Source organism: Oncorhynchus mykiss, chromosome 1, assembly GCF_057628025.1.
Source record: "Oncorhynchus mykiss isolate SJ-2025 chromosome 1, ASM5762802v1, whole genome shotgun sequence".
Lineage (NCBI taxonomy): Eukaryota > Metazoa > Chordata > Actinopteri > Salmoniformes > Salmonidae > Oncorhynchus > Oncorhynchus mykiss.
Genome location: NC_143022.1, coordinates 35,451,966 through 35,468,057, shown reverse-complemented (window position 1 = coordinate 35,468,057; position 16,092 = coordinate 35,451,966). Strand labels below are relative to the sequence as shown.

Below are 16,092 nucleotides of genomic sequence, written 5' to 3'. Positions count from 1 at the left end.
TATTAGGTTATTATGTTAGGTTTAACACCTAACAAAACACCTTTAAAAAAAACAACAACACTTTTAACATAGGCCAGGCCCTGATGTTACCTCATATCCCAGCCATAATGCCTTGCTCAATTTGCTCAATTTGCCATTGGCCCAACTTACCCAAAGGTAAACACTTGGACTATATTAGCCCAAACAGTTATAAGGATGCAGTTTCATGCTAGGTTTAGGGCCTCATATTGAAGCTAATAGAGACTGAGGAAATTATGACCTCTTCCTAAATATTTGGTCAAATGATTTAATTTTGTTTATGGTTTCCTAAATTTACCCTTTTGGCTCAATTTACCCCACTCTCCCCTAAAGGGCATACAGAAAGAGAGTATACAAGAGAGAGCGAGACTGTAAGTGAGTATTGAAGAGGCTTTTTAGGTCCAATCCCTCAGTAATTGTCACAAGCAGTCATCTGCAGATGATGTTCCTGAGAGCGTCCCTAGCAACCCAGTCACCCTCCGCTCAGTCAATGGGTTCAGAGCAGCACAGAGTTTAGTTTAGCTAACCTGCCTACACAAAGCTGTCAGAGACTGGTAACACACACTCCCCTCACCATGGCGATACTGGGAAGGGAAAGTGTGTCATCTCGCCACCCCCAACCGTTCCCTCCGCCCCCTCTATCACTCCACTCTCACTCCCTCTCTCCTCCCTCCACTCCACCTAGTTGCCCCCTCCTGCTTTAATTCCTCCAATCCTCTTTGTAGGACTGACGTCTGCTACAGTCACAAACAGAGCTAAGACAAGAGAGGAGAGTGGAGGAAAAAGAGTCTGGTAGTCTCAGAAACAAACTGCTCTCTGTCTCTCACACTTCCGCTAGCTCAGCTCCCAGGGCTCTCCAGGACTCTCCAGGACTCAGGGGGGGGGGGTGCTCTACCCTCACAGTATCCTCTCCTCGCTCCTTGTTGGGGCTCACCTCACTGCCTGAGGCCGGGGAACATCCAGGGGACATCTAGGTGACACTCACTCAGCCTCACCCAGGACCTGGGACTTCAGCTCCAGCTCGGCTCTCTAAAACCGGCTCCTCCTCAAAGGCCTTCTGAGCCTGCAACGTGACCCACCCTTCTTCTGTCTGACTAAGAGAGAGAGAGAACTGTCATTCTATCTCAGGCCTCAACTCCCATGCACTGTATCTGCAGAGAAGCTAGAAGATAGGAGAATACCCTAAAGACAGAGACCGGATGATTTCAATTTGTCCTACTGATATCGTCATAAGAGATAAGACACAGCAGTGAGAGTGTGTGTCTGTGTATTTCTTATAACGAGTGTGACACAGACCACTCTGTGTCAGCTGTGTGTTAGAGAAAGAACACACACTGGGGAAGACTTTTCTTGTGGCATTTGATGTGCAGATGTGTGTGTGACATGCCAGGTGTGTGACTCATTGTAGTTGTCAGGCATTGAATGTGCATTTGAGACGTGAGTGTGGCCTTAAGTGTGCGAGAGGCTTTGGTTTCCTCTGGATTTCTCTGGGATGGAGGGTCAAGGCTACGACCGGTTTGGTGAAGGTGAGCGTGACACCTACCAGATCGACTACCGCTGTATCGTTGGTGATACTGAGCCCGCTAGGCCGCGTCTCTTGCCCCTCGAAGGAGAACACACACACCCCAACGCCAACACCCATGGAGCCTACACACACACCAACCCTCACGGCCACGAGACGGCCGCGCAGAGATACAGCGCCACACGCATCCAAGCCGGATATGAACCTGAGAGGTGAGTCAGACACACACACCCAGATGAGAAACAAAACCGCTATACTGTGCCAGTCATAATCAGCTAACCTCCAATTGCCCTAACAATCAGGAACGAAGCCCTTACAGGGTCCCAGAAGCCACTAGTCTAGTGAATTAATGGCTTTCATCCACATGAACTACAGTAACTGCCAAAATATTAATCTGCCAGTCAAGGTTTTTTCATTGAGGTGGTCAGTGAGCTTTATAAATCCCAGTTAGCTGCTACCCAGGAGACAGTGATGTAACTAAAGCTTCTTACCTACTGCATGACCATCACACAGACTGAGTTTCCATTGACAGGGTTATAGAGTCTGTAGGTTGGCCAACACATCCAGACTACAGAGCCAACATATTTATGTAATCAAGAGGTAAACAACCACACTGAAGGTAAACTTGTGATCCATAATCATAAGGTGCTGAAGAAAGACCACTACATTCAGTGTATTCCCTTGTATCACGTAAAAACAAGAAACGGTAGGTTACAGCCAGCTCTCCACATCAGTGATGTGATTAAAAGAAAAATAGGTGGGTAAACTCTGACCGCTTGTCGCAGTGAAAAAAGTAACGCTCCCTATACTTTCAATGCATTTTTACGCAAAGGTGGATAAACTGTTGAGCAACAACAACAACAAAAATGTAGTTTACTTAAGATCATGTATTCTACCCAGGCGCTCTTTGAATTTTCACAAACAGTCATGAAGATGAAACATGGAGATACGGTATTATGGGGGATTACATCATTAAATATGTCCATGTTTAATCTGCAGGGTGAAAACTACAAATCCTGCATTAGAGTCTAGATTCTAGAAGCTCTTCGCCTCCATTATGGTCAACAGGGTTATGCCTATGGACAGTTATTGGGAGAGAGGAAAGAATATAAGTGTGTGTGTGTGTGTTTCAGCATGGCTGACTATCTGATCAGTGGAGGGACAGGGTACGTGCCTGAAGATGGACTCACGGCTCAGCAGCTCTTCTCTATCGGGGACGGACTCACATACAAGTAATATTTTGTATACATTCTACCAGAATTAGAGAGCAGCATTTCCAATGATATTGATTGAAATTGCTATAATTGTGCAATTTAAAGTTATGAAAGAGGGAGTCAATGAAAAGGCCTTCAGCCTGTACCCACACCCTCGACAGGTGCGTGGCGCTATCTATGACAGCGGTGCTGAAACCGCGTTGCTGGTGAGTGCTGCTCGCTATGCTGTCCATGTTGCTGATTGCTGAATTGTTTACTTATGTGGCAACTACAGAAGTATAACAGATGTGCTCACAGTTCCCGATAACTCAGAGAGCTCTGAAACGCATGTATAAGACCCTGCCGCCAGGTTGACTGTTGTGGTCATATAATTTGGCAAACTTCAGAGCCAGACATCATGTTGCTGCCCCGAGAGTAAAAACAAACACTCACTGACTGCTGAGATGATATGGTGAGACCAGACCAGTAGAATAAGGATCATTATGCATCCTTACTTTAAAATTAGACTGAGCACAATAGTGTTATCAGCCCTAATGGAGGTTTACACAGAGAGACAATCAAATTGTCACATCCAGTGCAGTGGGAGTATTATAAAGAGGCTTTATCTCCAATACACACTGTGTGAGGGTGTTTGTGTGATATGCAGAGTGGTTAAGGGTGTAGGGATGTGATGCTGTGCTGGCCAGGGGTTAGGGTTCAGACAGAGGACTGGTGATGGGAGGCAAGGAGTGGGGAGATTTCACCAATCAGTTTTCTCACTGTTTGGCAAAAGGACTTGTGTCTGACCGTACAATGTTTTCTCTCTCTCCCCTCCCTCTCTTTCTACAGTGATTTCCTGATTCTTCCTGGTTTCATAGACTTTAACTCTGATGACGTGGTGAGTTTGTTTGACCTTTTCATTGCTAATAACAACAAAGTTACATATACAATATTATAGCCGTGCTACAGCTTTAGTCAACTCCATTGCTGTTGTCTGGAACATACAAATACATATGATATAATAACCTGACGTACATAGAAGTTGTGTGCGTGCAGCAACTTCTCTCATGTGGTCTTCTGTCTCTCTGAGGACTGGAGGTTGCTGAGTGTTTCTCTCAGTTGAATAACGTGTACACACACACACACACATACACACACACACTTGAGACCTCAAAGGGATTCTCCGGTTCTGTGCCTGTGCAAACATGCCCAGGGCAAAACACACACACACACACACACACCGTGGATAGATGGCAGCATCCGTGCAAAACTGAAAGAGCGAACCAACACATTTTACCACGTTAAGGTAACTGGGAACATGGACGAGTACAAACATCCCAGCTATTCCCTCAGTAAGGAAATCAAACAGACAAAACGTCAGTACAGAGGTAAAGTAGAGTTGCAATTCTATTTTGTAGAGACTCCAGACAATCACGGATTATAAAGGGAAAACAAGCCACGCCGCGGACCCCGACGCCTTGCTCCCGGACAGGTTAAACACAATCAAGGATAACACAGTGCCGTCGCTCACGAGGACTGTAAGCTCTCGTTCTCCGTGGCCGACGTGATTTAGACATTTAAGTGTGTTAACCCTCACAAGGCTGCCTGCCCAGACAGCATCACTAGCCGTGACCTTAGAGCATGTGCAGATCAGCTGGCTGGAGTGTTTACGGACCTGTTCAATCTCTCCCTATCCCAGTCTGTTGTCCCCCACTTGCTTCAAGATGTCCAAATTGTTTCTGCATACTGCATCAACAGATCCACTGATGACGCAATCCCCATCGCACTTCACACTGCCCTTCCCAATCAGGACAAGAGGAATACCTATGTAAGAATGCTTCTCATTGACTACAGCTCAGCCTTCAACACCATAGGGCCCTTTTAGCTCATCATTAAGCTCGGGGCCCTGGGTCAGAAACCCCACCCTGTGCAACTGGGTCCTGGACTTCCTGACAGGCCGACCCCGAGTGGTGATGGTAGGCAACAACACGTCCGCTACACAGATCCTCAACACGAGGGCCCCAAAAGAGTGGGTGCTCAGCCCCCTCCTGTACTCCCTGTCTACCCATGACCGCGTGGCCACGGCCATCTCCAACTCAGTCATCAAGTTTGCAGACAACACAACAGTAGTAGCCTGATTACAGCCTACAGGGAGGAGGTGAGGACCCTGGTGGAGTGGTGCCAGGAAATAACCTCTTGGGTTTTTTTCTCACCTGAGTAGCCTCGTTTCACTGCCAAAAATAAAATGAAACCATCTAGTGTTCAGCGAAATAACAAAGACAATGCCAAATACAGGTAGCCTAGTCAAATAATTAACATCCAATCACATTAACCGTTACTCTCTCATGGGGATTCCACTAACGGTTCATATGTAGCCAAACGTAGCTGCTGCTCATTCCGTTTGCTCAAAAATGTATCAATGGTTAAAAAAAGTAAGCCCGCGTCCATAGAGACACATACCAGCTCTACTGGTAGTACTGCTTGGTAGTACTGCTAGTAGTACTACTGTACTACTGCTGGTAGTACTGCTTGTTCTGCTTCCACGAGCACATCCAATGCTAGCATCAGTAATTCTACATTTGTTGTTAGCCCAGCTAGCATGGACACTGGCTGCATCAGATTCACAACTGTCAAAGAGCTACTGCCCCCTTACCCGGGAAAGCACTGAACAACAGACAGAGACGTTGGACCATCGAAGAGGTGCGAATATGATGAGAACTACATTGATTTGGGGTTCACTTATATTGGGAGTAGTGCCTTTCCTCAGCCACAGTGTGTTATGTGCAAAAGTATCTCATAACTCGATGAAACCTTCACTCTTGCACAGACTTTTAGAAACAAAACATGCCAATTTCAAAAACAAGCCGTGGGAGATTTTGAGTGAGAATTAAGAATTTGAGTAGTAAGACATGAATAAAAGCAACAGATACCATTAATAAGAAAGGGCTAGAAGCATTTTATATGGTGAGATACCGAGTGGCTAGGACAGGCAAGCCCCATACTACTGTGGAGGACTTAATTCTTCCTGCTGCCGCGGATATGGCTGGGACAATGCTGGGGGAAAGGCCAAAAAAACTATACAGACAATTCCTTCATCAAACAACACTGTTTCATAACGCATCAGTGGCATGGAAGGAGATGTTTTGAAAAACAATTACTGCTTTGCATACAAGCCAGTGAAATCTATGCATTACAGCTGGATGAGTCAACAGACGTGGCGGGCCTGGCACAGCTCCTGGTATATGTTCGTTACATTTATGGGGGGGTCAATTAAGGAAGACATTTATGGGGGGTCAATTAAGAGGATTTTTTTTAAAGTACTGGACAGCTTTGTGACATTAATTGTACTTTGGTAGTCAAGATGTGTTGGTATCTGTACTGATGGCGCAAAAGCCATGACAGGGAGACATAGTGGAGTGGTAACGAGCATGCAAGCAGTTGCTCTCGACGCCACTGCAGCATCCACCGAGAGGCTCTTGCTGCCAAAGGAATGCCTGACAGCTTGAAAGATGTTTTGGACACTACAGTGAAAATGGTTAACTTTGTTAATTAAAGCAAGGCCCCTGAACTCTCATATATTTTCTGCACTATGCAATGATATGGGCAGCGATCATGTAACGCTTTTACAACAGAAGTGTGCTGGTTATCAAGGGGCAAAGTATTGACACGTTTTTTTTTTTAATTGAGAAATGAGCTTCAAGTTCTTTACTGACCATAATTTTCACTCGTCTGACCCCATGCATGATAACAAGTTTCTCACACAACTGGCCATTTGGGTGACGTTTTTTCTCAAATGAATGATCTGCATCTAGGATTCCAGGGACTCTCCGCAACTATATTCAATATGCTACTCAATGTGCAATGATTAAGAAGTTGGAGCTGTTCTCTGTCTGTATTAACAAGAACAACACACAGTTCTTTCCATCATTTTATGATTTTTTTTGTGTGCAAATGAACTCAAGCTTACGGACAATGTCATGTGATATAGCGAAGCACCTGAGTGAGTTTGGTGCGCAATTACGCAGGTAATTTCCCTAAATGGATGACACAAACAACTGGATTTATTATACCTTTCATGCCCTGCCTCCAGTCCACTTACCGATATCTGAATGCGAGCCTCATTGAAATTGCAACAAGCGGTTCTGTGAAAATTTAATTTAGTCAGAAGCCACTGCCAGATTTCTGGATTGGGCTGCGCTCAGAGTATCCTGCCTTGGCAAATCGCGCTGTTAAGATACTGATGCCCTTTGCAACCACATACCTATGTGAGAGTGGATTATTGGCCCTCACTAGTATAAAAAACTAAATACAGGCACAGACTGTGTGTGGAAAATGATATAAGACAGAGACGCTTTCCAATGCAACCCAACATTGCAGAGTTATGTGCATCTTTTTAAGTACACCCTTCTCATTAACCTGTGATGAGTTATTCACAATTTTCGATGAACAAATAAAGTTTTATATGTAAGATGGCTAAATAAAGAGCAAAATTATTGATGATTATTATTATATTATTATTTGTGCCATGGTCCTATAAGAGCTCTTTGTCACTTCCCACGAGCCGGTTTGTGGCAAACTCATTCTCATATTTAATAAATGTGTAGTGTGTGTGTGGCAGGCTTACAATGATGGCAAAAAAACAACATTTGAGAGTGCACTGGTCCTGGTGCTAGAGGGGGTACGCAGCTGGAGGTTGAATGTTTGAAGGGGTACGGGACTATAAAAAGTTTGGGAACCACTGCTTTAGGACATCTACAGCACCTGGTGTCACAGGAAGGCCAAGAAGATCATCAAGTACCTCAGCCACCAGAGCCACGACATGTTGACCCCTCTTCCATCTAGAAGGCAGAGACGGTACATGTGCATCAAAGCTGGGACAGAAAGACTAAAAACAGTTTCTATCTCCAGGACACTGTTAAGTAGTCACCACTAGCTGGCCTCTGCCCAGTCACTTTTTAACAAGATTTACATACTGTTTTACCCACTTCATATGTATATACTGTATTCTAATGAAGGTTTGATCTATATAACTACTGCTGTACACACCTTTTCTGTTCATATACTGTCCATACTGTTTTTACACACCATCATATGCGTATATACTTACATTCCGGACTCTGACATTGCTCGTTCTAATATTTCTATATTTCTTAAATCCTTTATTTATTTTGGGGGGGATTTGTGTGTATTGTTTTGTACTGCTCTGTTGGAGCTAGGAACATAAGAATTTTCTCTACACTTGCAATAACATAACATCTGCAAAATGTGTGTTCTCGACCAATAGAATTTGTTTTGAACAACACTGATGAGAACCACAACACCAGTCCCTCATGGCTGCGAGTCAGATTCATGTCCTGTGTAATTGCTTTAGTAGGCTACAGGTGCTGGTGTTTTTAGCTTGTTTGTTCTTTACTGCCAGAAGGGTATATCCCCTGTGGTATTTGACTGTATAATCAGGATTTAACAGGGACAGCTCATGTCCATGGTGCCACCTAATGGCAATGAGGTATTGCATGTTCTGATTGGTCTTGCCTCAGTCACAGATATTTGGTTGACAGGGTGCTATTATTTTTGTAGTTACGTTTTTTTCCATCCCTGTAATGTGATATTAGTGTGACGTTGTCTACTTCCTGTTCCCAGGACCTGACTTCAGCTCTGACCAGGAAGATCACCCTGAAGACTCCTCTAATCTCGTCTCCTATGGATACAGTCACTGAGTCCTCCATGGCCATCGCTATGGCTGTGAGTATAGAGCTACTCCTTACCTTCTCATCCAGCCAACACCAATAAGACAAGGCCACAAATCTGTCACAACACTTCATATACTAGTGGTATTTTTGGTTGTGGGTTTTTATGTATTGCGCCCCCCAAAAATGTGTGATAATACCTGGACTCTGGTATATTGAAGTCTCATTGGGCAAACATCTTGTTTGGCTAACCCTGATTGGTCAGTTCACTGTGTGTCGTAGCTCATGGGCGGGATCGGGATCATGCACCATAACTGTACTCCAGAGTTCCAAGCCAACGAGGTCCGCTTGGTCAAGGTAAGATGGAGGCTAGCGGTTGTACAACCTACAGATATATATTGATTTCCAAATATATTGATATACCACTACATCAACAGTATAAAGTCTCATGTCAAATTACATTGTGACAATGTAACAGTATGTGAATACACTCAAACCTCCTGGTACATTTGCTGAATAATGTTTCTTACATGATTTATTTGTGGTCAGAAATTTGAGCAGGGTTTCATCACAGACCCGGTGGTAATGAGTCCTCACCACACGGTGGGAGACGTGTTCGAAGCCAAGGTCCGCCACGGCTTCTCTGGCATCCCCGTCACAGAGACAGGAAAGATGGGAAGCAAGCTGGTGGGTATCGTCACCTCCCGAGACATCGACTTCCTTTCCGAGAAAGACCATGACAAACCCCTGGAAGAGGTGTGTGTTTGAATGACATGTTTGTTTGGACATACAGTCATTACAATTGTCAACACATATATTGTTAACTGGGTGACTTGTCGTATTGAATACTATTCCTGTGAGGTTTAAATGTATGATTGATTCTTGCAGGCCATGACAAAGAGGGAAGATTTAGTGGTTGCACCAGCTGGTGTAACACTGAAAGAAGCCAACGATATCCTGCAGCGCAGCAAGAAAGGTACCATATGGTAGTAACACAATGTTCTGTAGAGACTCTTTACTCAGACAGGACATGATCAAATATCTATCTCTGTTTGGTAAATGAAATAATTTTTAGAGAAGTTCTCCTTTTGTGTCCTCTGTCTCTCTTAGGTAAGCTGCCCATAGTGAATGACAGTGATGAGCTGGTGGCCATCATAGCGAGGACAGACCTGAAGAAGAACAGAGACTACCCTCTGGCCTCTAAAGACTCCAGGAAGCAGCTGTTGTGTGGAGCTGCCATTGGAACCAGAGAGGAGGACAAGTACAGACTGGACCTGCTGATGCAGGCTGGTGTCGACATGGTGGTGCTGGTGTGTCTGGGGAAGGAGTTGGGTTATTATATTGTATTTTTGCGTTCCACTCCTCTCTAACCCATGTCTGTTTACCATGTAGGACTCCTCCCAGGGGAACTCTGTCTATCAGATCAACATGATCAACTACATCAAACAGAAATACCCTGAACTACAGGTGGTGGGAGGAAACGGTGAGTCTCCTCTACCTTCTCTAGCAATGCCTCTCACGTTAATCTCTCTTGCATTTTCACTCTCTGTCTCTCTCTCTTTCTCCCCATCCTCTATTTTCATTCTCTGTAGTGGTGACTGCAGCACAGGCTAAGAATCTGATAGATGCGGGTGTGGATGCTCTGAGGGTGGGGATGGGCTGTGGCTCCATCTGCATCACCCAGGAAGGTACGGAGAGACAGAGCAGAATAGCAAATGGGGAGGGAGAAGGAGAGGGAGGGAGGAGAGAAGTTTGACTGTTTAGTTAAAAATACAAACTATTTGTGAATTGCTGACATGTTGCTTTGTGCTGTGTGCCAGTGATGGCATGTGGGCGTCCCCAGGGTACATCAGTGTACAAGGTGGCAGAGTATGCCAGGCGTTTCGGTGTGCCTGTCATCGCAGACGGAGGCATCCAGACCGTTGGACACGTGGTCAAAGCTCTCGCTCTCGGGGCATCCACAGGTGTGTGTGTGTGTGTGTTGAACCCACCCAGCATATTTAACCTTTTTCCGTAAACAGGAAAATCCACATCATAGGCTACTATTGATGGTCAGACTTTTACCTCCTTTCACTTCTGACACCTGACCTCTGTGTCCTCAGTGATGATGGGGTCATTGCTCGCGGCTACCACGGAGGCCCCGGGGGAGTATTTCTTCTCGGACGGCGTGCGACTAAAGAAGTATCGCGGGATGGGCTCCCTTGACGCCATGGAGAAGAACAGCAGCAGCCAGAAACGCTACTTCAGGTCGAGAGGGAGACAGATTGTTTAGTTTATTTTCAGTAATAGGGCTAAGGAGAGAGATGTGTGTAACTCCACAGTGAGGGGGATGTGTGTGTGTGTCTCGACAGTGAGGGGGACAAGGTGAAGGTGGCTCAGGGTGTGTCAGGGTCGGTCCAGGATAAAGGCTCCATCCATAAATTTGCCCCCTATCTCATTGCTGGCATACAACATGGCTGCCAAGACATCGGAGCCAAGAGCCTCTGCATACTGCGGTTTGTCTATGAACAGATGTTAGACTGTGTTATTGTATTCCACTTCTTTGATATGATCTGTGTGTCTCTGTTCCATTTTTTGTGATGTATTGTTGTATGTTATTCCAGGTCCATGATGTACTCTGGGGAGCTGAAGTTTGAGAAGAGGACCATGTCAGCTCAGGTTGAGGGGGGAGTACACGGGCTGCACTCGTAAGTCTGGTATTGCTTACACATCCTTTCCTCTGGAATTCCTTATAGATCTTGTGCTCCTCTCCTCTGTGATCGACTAACCTGTCCTTTTGTCTCATGTTCTGTGCCGGTGTCCGACGTGTCCCTTAACTTTGCTCTGGGTGGTAGTGTGTGTGTGTGTTTGTTCTCACCAGTGGCGTCCGTATCTCCTTGACTACATGTTGTTTAGGAGTTGCTACTTAAACCGGGGATTGGCAGTCTTACCATACGAGGTCCATTGTGGGTGCAGGCTTTCGCTCCAGCCAAAGCAGTAACAGCAGATGCAAGTAATTACGTTTTGACTATGATTGGTTAATTTATTGTGCTAGAATTGTAACCGCTTTAACTGGGGCCTAATCCTGCACCCACACTGGCCATTTGCGGATATACAGTGCATTTGGAAAGTATTCGAACCCCTTCCCGGTTTCCAAATTGTATCACATTACAGCCTTATACTAAAATGTATTAAATAAAAAATGTTCCTCATCAATCTACACAAAATACCCCATAATGACAAAGTGAAAACAGGTTTTTAGACATTTTTGCAAATGTATTAAAAATGTAAAACAGATAACTTATGTAAATAAGTATTCAGACCCTTTGCTATGAGACTTGAAATTGAGCTCAGGTGCACCCTGTTTCCATTGATCGTTGAGATGTTTCTACAACTTGATTGGAGTCCACCTGTGGTAAATTCAATTGATTGGAGATGATTTGGAAATGCAAACACCTGTCTATATAAGGTCCCACAGTTGACAGTGCATGTCAGAGCAAAAACCAAGCCATGAGGTCGAAGCAATTGTCCGTAGAGCTCTGAGACAGGATTATGTCGAGGCACAGATCTGGTGAAGGGTACCAAAAATTGTCTGCAGGATTGAAGGTCCACAAGAACACAGTCGCCTCCATCATTCTTAAATGGAAGAATTTTGGAACCACCAAGACTCTTCCTAGAGCTGTCTGCCCGGTCGAACTGAACAATTGGGTGAGAAGGGCCTTGGTCAGGGAGGTGACCAAAAACCTGATGGTCACTCTGACAGAGCTCCAGAGTTCCTCTGTGGAGATGGTTGTCCTTCTGGAAATTTCTCCATCTCTGCAGCACTCCACCACCTTTATGATAGAGTGGCCAGACAGAAGCCACACCTCAGTAAACGGCACATGACAGCCCACTTGGAGTTTGCCAAAAAGCACCTAAAGACTCTCGGACCATGATAAACAAGATTCTCTGGACTGATGAAACCAAGATTAAACTCTTTGGCCTGAATGCCAAGTGTCACGTCTGGAGGAAACCTGGCACCATCCCTACGGTGAAGCATGGTGGTGGCAGCATTATGCTGTGTTTTTTTTCTTCAGTGGGAGGGACTGGGAAACTAGTCAGGATCGAGGGAAAGATGGAACGGAGCAAAGTAGAGAGATGCTTGATGAAAATCTGTTCCAGAGCGCTAAGGACCTAAGACTAGGGTGAAGGTGCACCTTCCAATAGGACAACAACCCTAAGCACACAGCCAAGACAAAGCACGAGTGTCCTTGAGTGGCCCAGCCAGAGCCATCTCTGGAGAGACCTGGAAATAACTGTGCAGCGACGCTCGACATCCAACCTGATGGAGGTTGAGAGGATCTGTAGAGAAGAATGGGAGAAACTCCCCAAATACAGGTGTGCCACGCTTGTAGCGTCATTCCCAAGAAGACTCGAGGCTGTAATCGCTGCCAAAGGTGTTTCGACAAAGTACTGAGTAAAGCATCTGAATACTTATGTAAATGTGATATTTCCGTTTTTTTTTTTTTTATAATTTTTAATACATTTTAAAAATGTCTAAAAATCTGTTTTTGCTTTGTCATTATGGGTTATTGTGTGTAGATTGTAGAATTTAATCCATTTTAGAGTAAGGCTGTAATGTGGAAAAAGTCAGGGTCTGAATACTTTCCCAATGCACTGTAATTGCCTAACCCTGAGTATAACAGTAGTACTGAAGGAAGTTAAGTCAAAATGTCTTGTCTCTTTCTCTTACTCATGCTCTCATCATAGATATTCTTTTGTGCCATGTAAGTACATTCTCCCTGTGCTCACAACCTTTCCTACTGCAATTTTCTCTTTGTTATCTTTTTGTTTTCAGGAAGACTCAGAGTTAGAAGTACAGATAAGGACTTTTTAAAGCCCTAACAACTTGATAAAACCCTCATCTCTAGTATATCTAGTCTAATATGAGTTCCAATGAGACTTGACTTGCATTCCTGATTGTTGTCTGTGTGTTGTCCTCCTGTAGTTATGAGAAGCGGCTATACTGAGGGAGGAGCGAGAAGAAGCACACGAGCAGCTCCCAGCGTACCCCCACCAGCAGCCACCAGGCACAACAGATACATGTGACCTACCTACAACCACTACTCAATTCAACCATCACATAACCTTTTGGCTATACATAAGACCGCTGACTCCTCTCTTCTCCTCCCACCCACTATCTCTCTCTTTCTCTGTGTTGTGTAAGATGCTTTTGAGGGACCATAAAGTCACCTCTGACTTGATTGATGTTATGACATAATCTACAGGGACTAGGGACTAACGTTCAATGGTCACATGTACCTGGGTGATGGCACAGAGCCATCAGGCTGTATAAGGTATGTAGCGCATGTAGAACTGTGAATACTGTGAACTACTTTACGTACCCTGGAACTCTTTATACCAGTTTTGGTTGATCATGGTCCTTATGTCTCAGATGTATTTGAATGTACAGTAGTGTTGATGACCATATGGAATAGCCTAGAGGTCTGTTAGTGTGGCTCTACTGTAGAGAGGACCAAAGCCACGGTAGGCATTAGCCTTCAATCAGGGATAACCACAGCGCCTTAAGACTGCACATGGAGTCTATACTGTGGATAGTGCTGGAATCTGTTTTTCATTGGATTATCATCAGTTTGAAGGAAAAAAAAGAAAGAGAACCGCACATTTTTTTTCGTGTGAAGTTCACTAAGATTTGGGGTGTGTTTTCATTCATGTTATGTGTGTTTTCTGATGACAGGGTGATTGTACAGTGACTTTGGCCTAGTCTGTGGTGTTAATAATATGATGCGATGGATTTGAGTGCATTCGGAAAGTATTCAGACCCCTTCACTTTCTCCACATTATGTTGCGTTACAGCCTTATTCTAAAATTGATTTAAAAAAAATATATCCCTCATCAATCTACATGCAATAGCCCATAATGACAAAGCAAAAACATTTTTTTTGTGCAAATGTACATACAGTTGAAGTTGGAAGTTTACATGCACCTTAGCCAAATACATTTAAACTCAGTTTTTCACAATTCCTGATATTTAATCCTAGTAAAAATTCCCTGTTTTAGGTCAGTCAAGTAAGTGAAATGTCAGAATGATAGTAGAGTGATTTATTTCAGCTTTTATTTCTTTCATCACATTCCCAGTGGGTCAGAAGTTTACATAAACTCAATTAGTATTTGGTAGCATTGCCTTTAAATTGTTTAACTCAAACGTTTCGGGTAGCTTTCCACAAGCTTCCCCCAATAAGTTGGGTGAATTTTGGCCCATTCCTCCTGAAAGAGCTGGTGTAACTGAGTCAGGTATGTAGGCCTAATTGCTCGCACACACTTTTTCAGTTCTGCCCACAAATTTTCTATAGGATTGAAGTCGGGGCTTTGTGATGGCCACTCCAATACCTTGACTTTGTTGTCCTTAAGCCATTTTGCCACAACTTTGGAAGTATGCTTGGGGTCATTGTCCATTTGTAAGACCTATTTGCGATCAAGCTTTAACTTCCTGACCGATGTCTTGAGATGATGCTTCAATATATCCACAATTTTCCTCACTCATGATGCCATCTATTTTGTGAAGTGCACCAGTCCCTCCTGCAACAAAGCACCCCACAACATGAGGTTTCCACCCCCATTCTTCATGGTTGGGAGGGTGTTCTTTGGCTTTCAAGCCTCCCCCTTTTTCCTCCAAATATAACGATGGTCATTATGGCCAAACAGTTCTATTTTTGTTTCATCAGACCAGAGGACATTTCTCCAAAAAGTGCGATCTTTGTCCCCATGTGCAGTTGCAAACTGTATTCTGGCTTTTTTATGGCGGTTTTGGAGCAGTGGCTTCTTCCTTGCTGAGCTGCCTTTCAGGGTATGTCAATATAGGACTTGTTTTACTGTGGATATATATACTTTTGTACCTGTTTCCTCCAGCATCTTCACAAGGTCCTTTGCTGTTGTTCTGGAATTGATTTGCACTTTTCGCACCAAAGTACGTTCATCTCTAGGAGACCGAACGCGTTTCTGTCCTGAATGGTATGACGGCTGCGTGGTCCTATAGTGTTTATACTTGTGTACTATTATTTGGACAGATCAACGTGGTACCTTCAGGCATTTGGGGGAAAAAATTCTGAGGTCTTGGCTGATTTCTTTTGATTTTCCCATGATGTCAAGCAAAGAGGCACTGAGTTTGAAGATATGCCTTGAAATACATCCACAGGTACACCTCCAATTGACTCAAATTATGTCAATTAGCTTATCAGAAGCTTCTAAAGCCATGACATCATTTTCTGGAATTTTCCAAGGTGTTTAAAGGCACAGTCAACTTAGTGTATGTAAACTTCTGACCCACTGGAATTGTGATACAGTGAAATAGTCTGTCTGGTAACAATCGTTGGAAAACTTGTGTCATGCACAAAGTAGACGTCCTAACTGAATTGCCAAAACTATAGTTTGTTAACAAGACATTTTGTGGAGTGGTTGAAAAAATGAGTTTTAATGACTCCAACCTAAGTGTATGTAAACTTCCGACTTCAACTGTATATAAAAAAAATAATACCTTTACATAAGTATTCAGACCCTTTACTCAGTACTTTGTTGAAGCACCTTTGGCAGTGATTTCAGCCTCGTCTTTCGCATGACGCTACATGCTTGGCACATCTGTATTTGGGGAGTTTTTCTCATTCTTCTTTCACTCTCAAGCTCTGTCAGGTTGGAT

General features: G+C 44.1%; 1 protein-coding gene across 2 annotated transcripts; it reads left to right on the top strand.

Annotated features, from left to right (window-relative positions):
- The first annotated feature begins 729 nt into the window (after positions 1-729).
- LOC110521614 (inosine-5'-monophosphate dehydrogenase 1b-like) lies at positions 730-14,970 on the top strand. Of its 2 annotated transcripts, XM_090230000.1 has the most exons (16): positions 730-1,752; positions 2,674-2,772; positions 3,583-3,631; positions 8,374-8,475; positions 8,703-8,777; positions 8,970-9,176; positions 9,309-9,396; positions 9,531-9,730; positions 9,813-9,903; positions 10,013-10,108; positions 10,241-10,384; positions 10,523-10,667; positions 10,772-10,915; positions 11,024-11,107; positions 13,149-13,165; positions 13,387-14,970. In XM_090230000.1, the coding sequence occupies exons 1-16, from the start codon at positions 1,511-1,513 to the stop codon at positions 13,485-13,487; spliced, it is 1,884 nt and encodes a 627-aa protein (XP_090086126.1). In that variant the 5' UTR covers positions 730-1,510; the 3' UTR covers positions 13,488-14,970. The 2 variants fall into 2 exon arrangements, with proteins under 2 accessions (XP_090086126.1, XP_090086128.1); XM_090230002.1 differs by lacking the exons at positions 13,149-13,165; positions 13,387-14,970 and adding an exon at positions 11,316-11,486.
- The last annotated feature ends 1,122 nt before the right edge of the window (positions 14,971-16,092 follow it).

Bases quoted from the DNA above. Each gene is read 5' to 3' on its own strand.
- LOC110521614 (XM_090230000.1), top strand. From the start codon at position 1,511: ATGGAGGGTCAAGGCTACGACCGGTTTGGTGAAGGTGAGCGTGACACC. The intron at 8,778-8,969 runs GTAAGATGGAGG...ATTTGTGGTCAG, and splicing joins ACGAGGTCCGCTTGGTCAAG to AAATTTGAGCAGGGTTTCAT. The intron at 10,385-10,522 runs GTGTGTGTGTGT...CTGTGTCCTCAG, and splicing joins CGCTCTCGGGGCATCCACAG to TGATGATGGGGTCATTGCTC.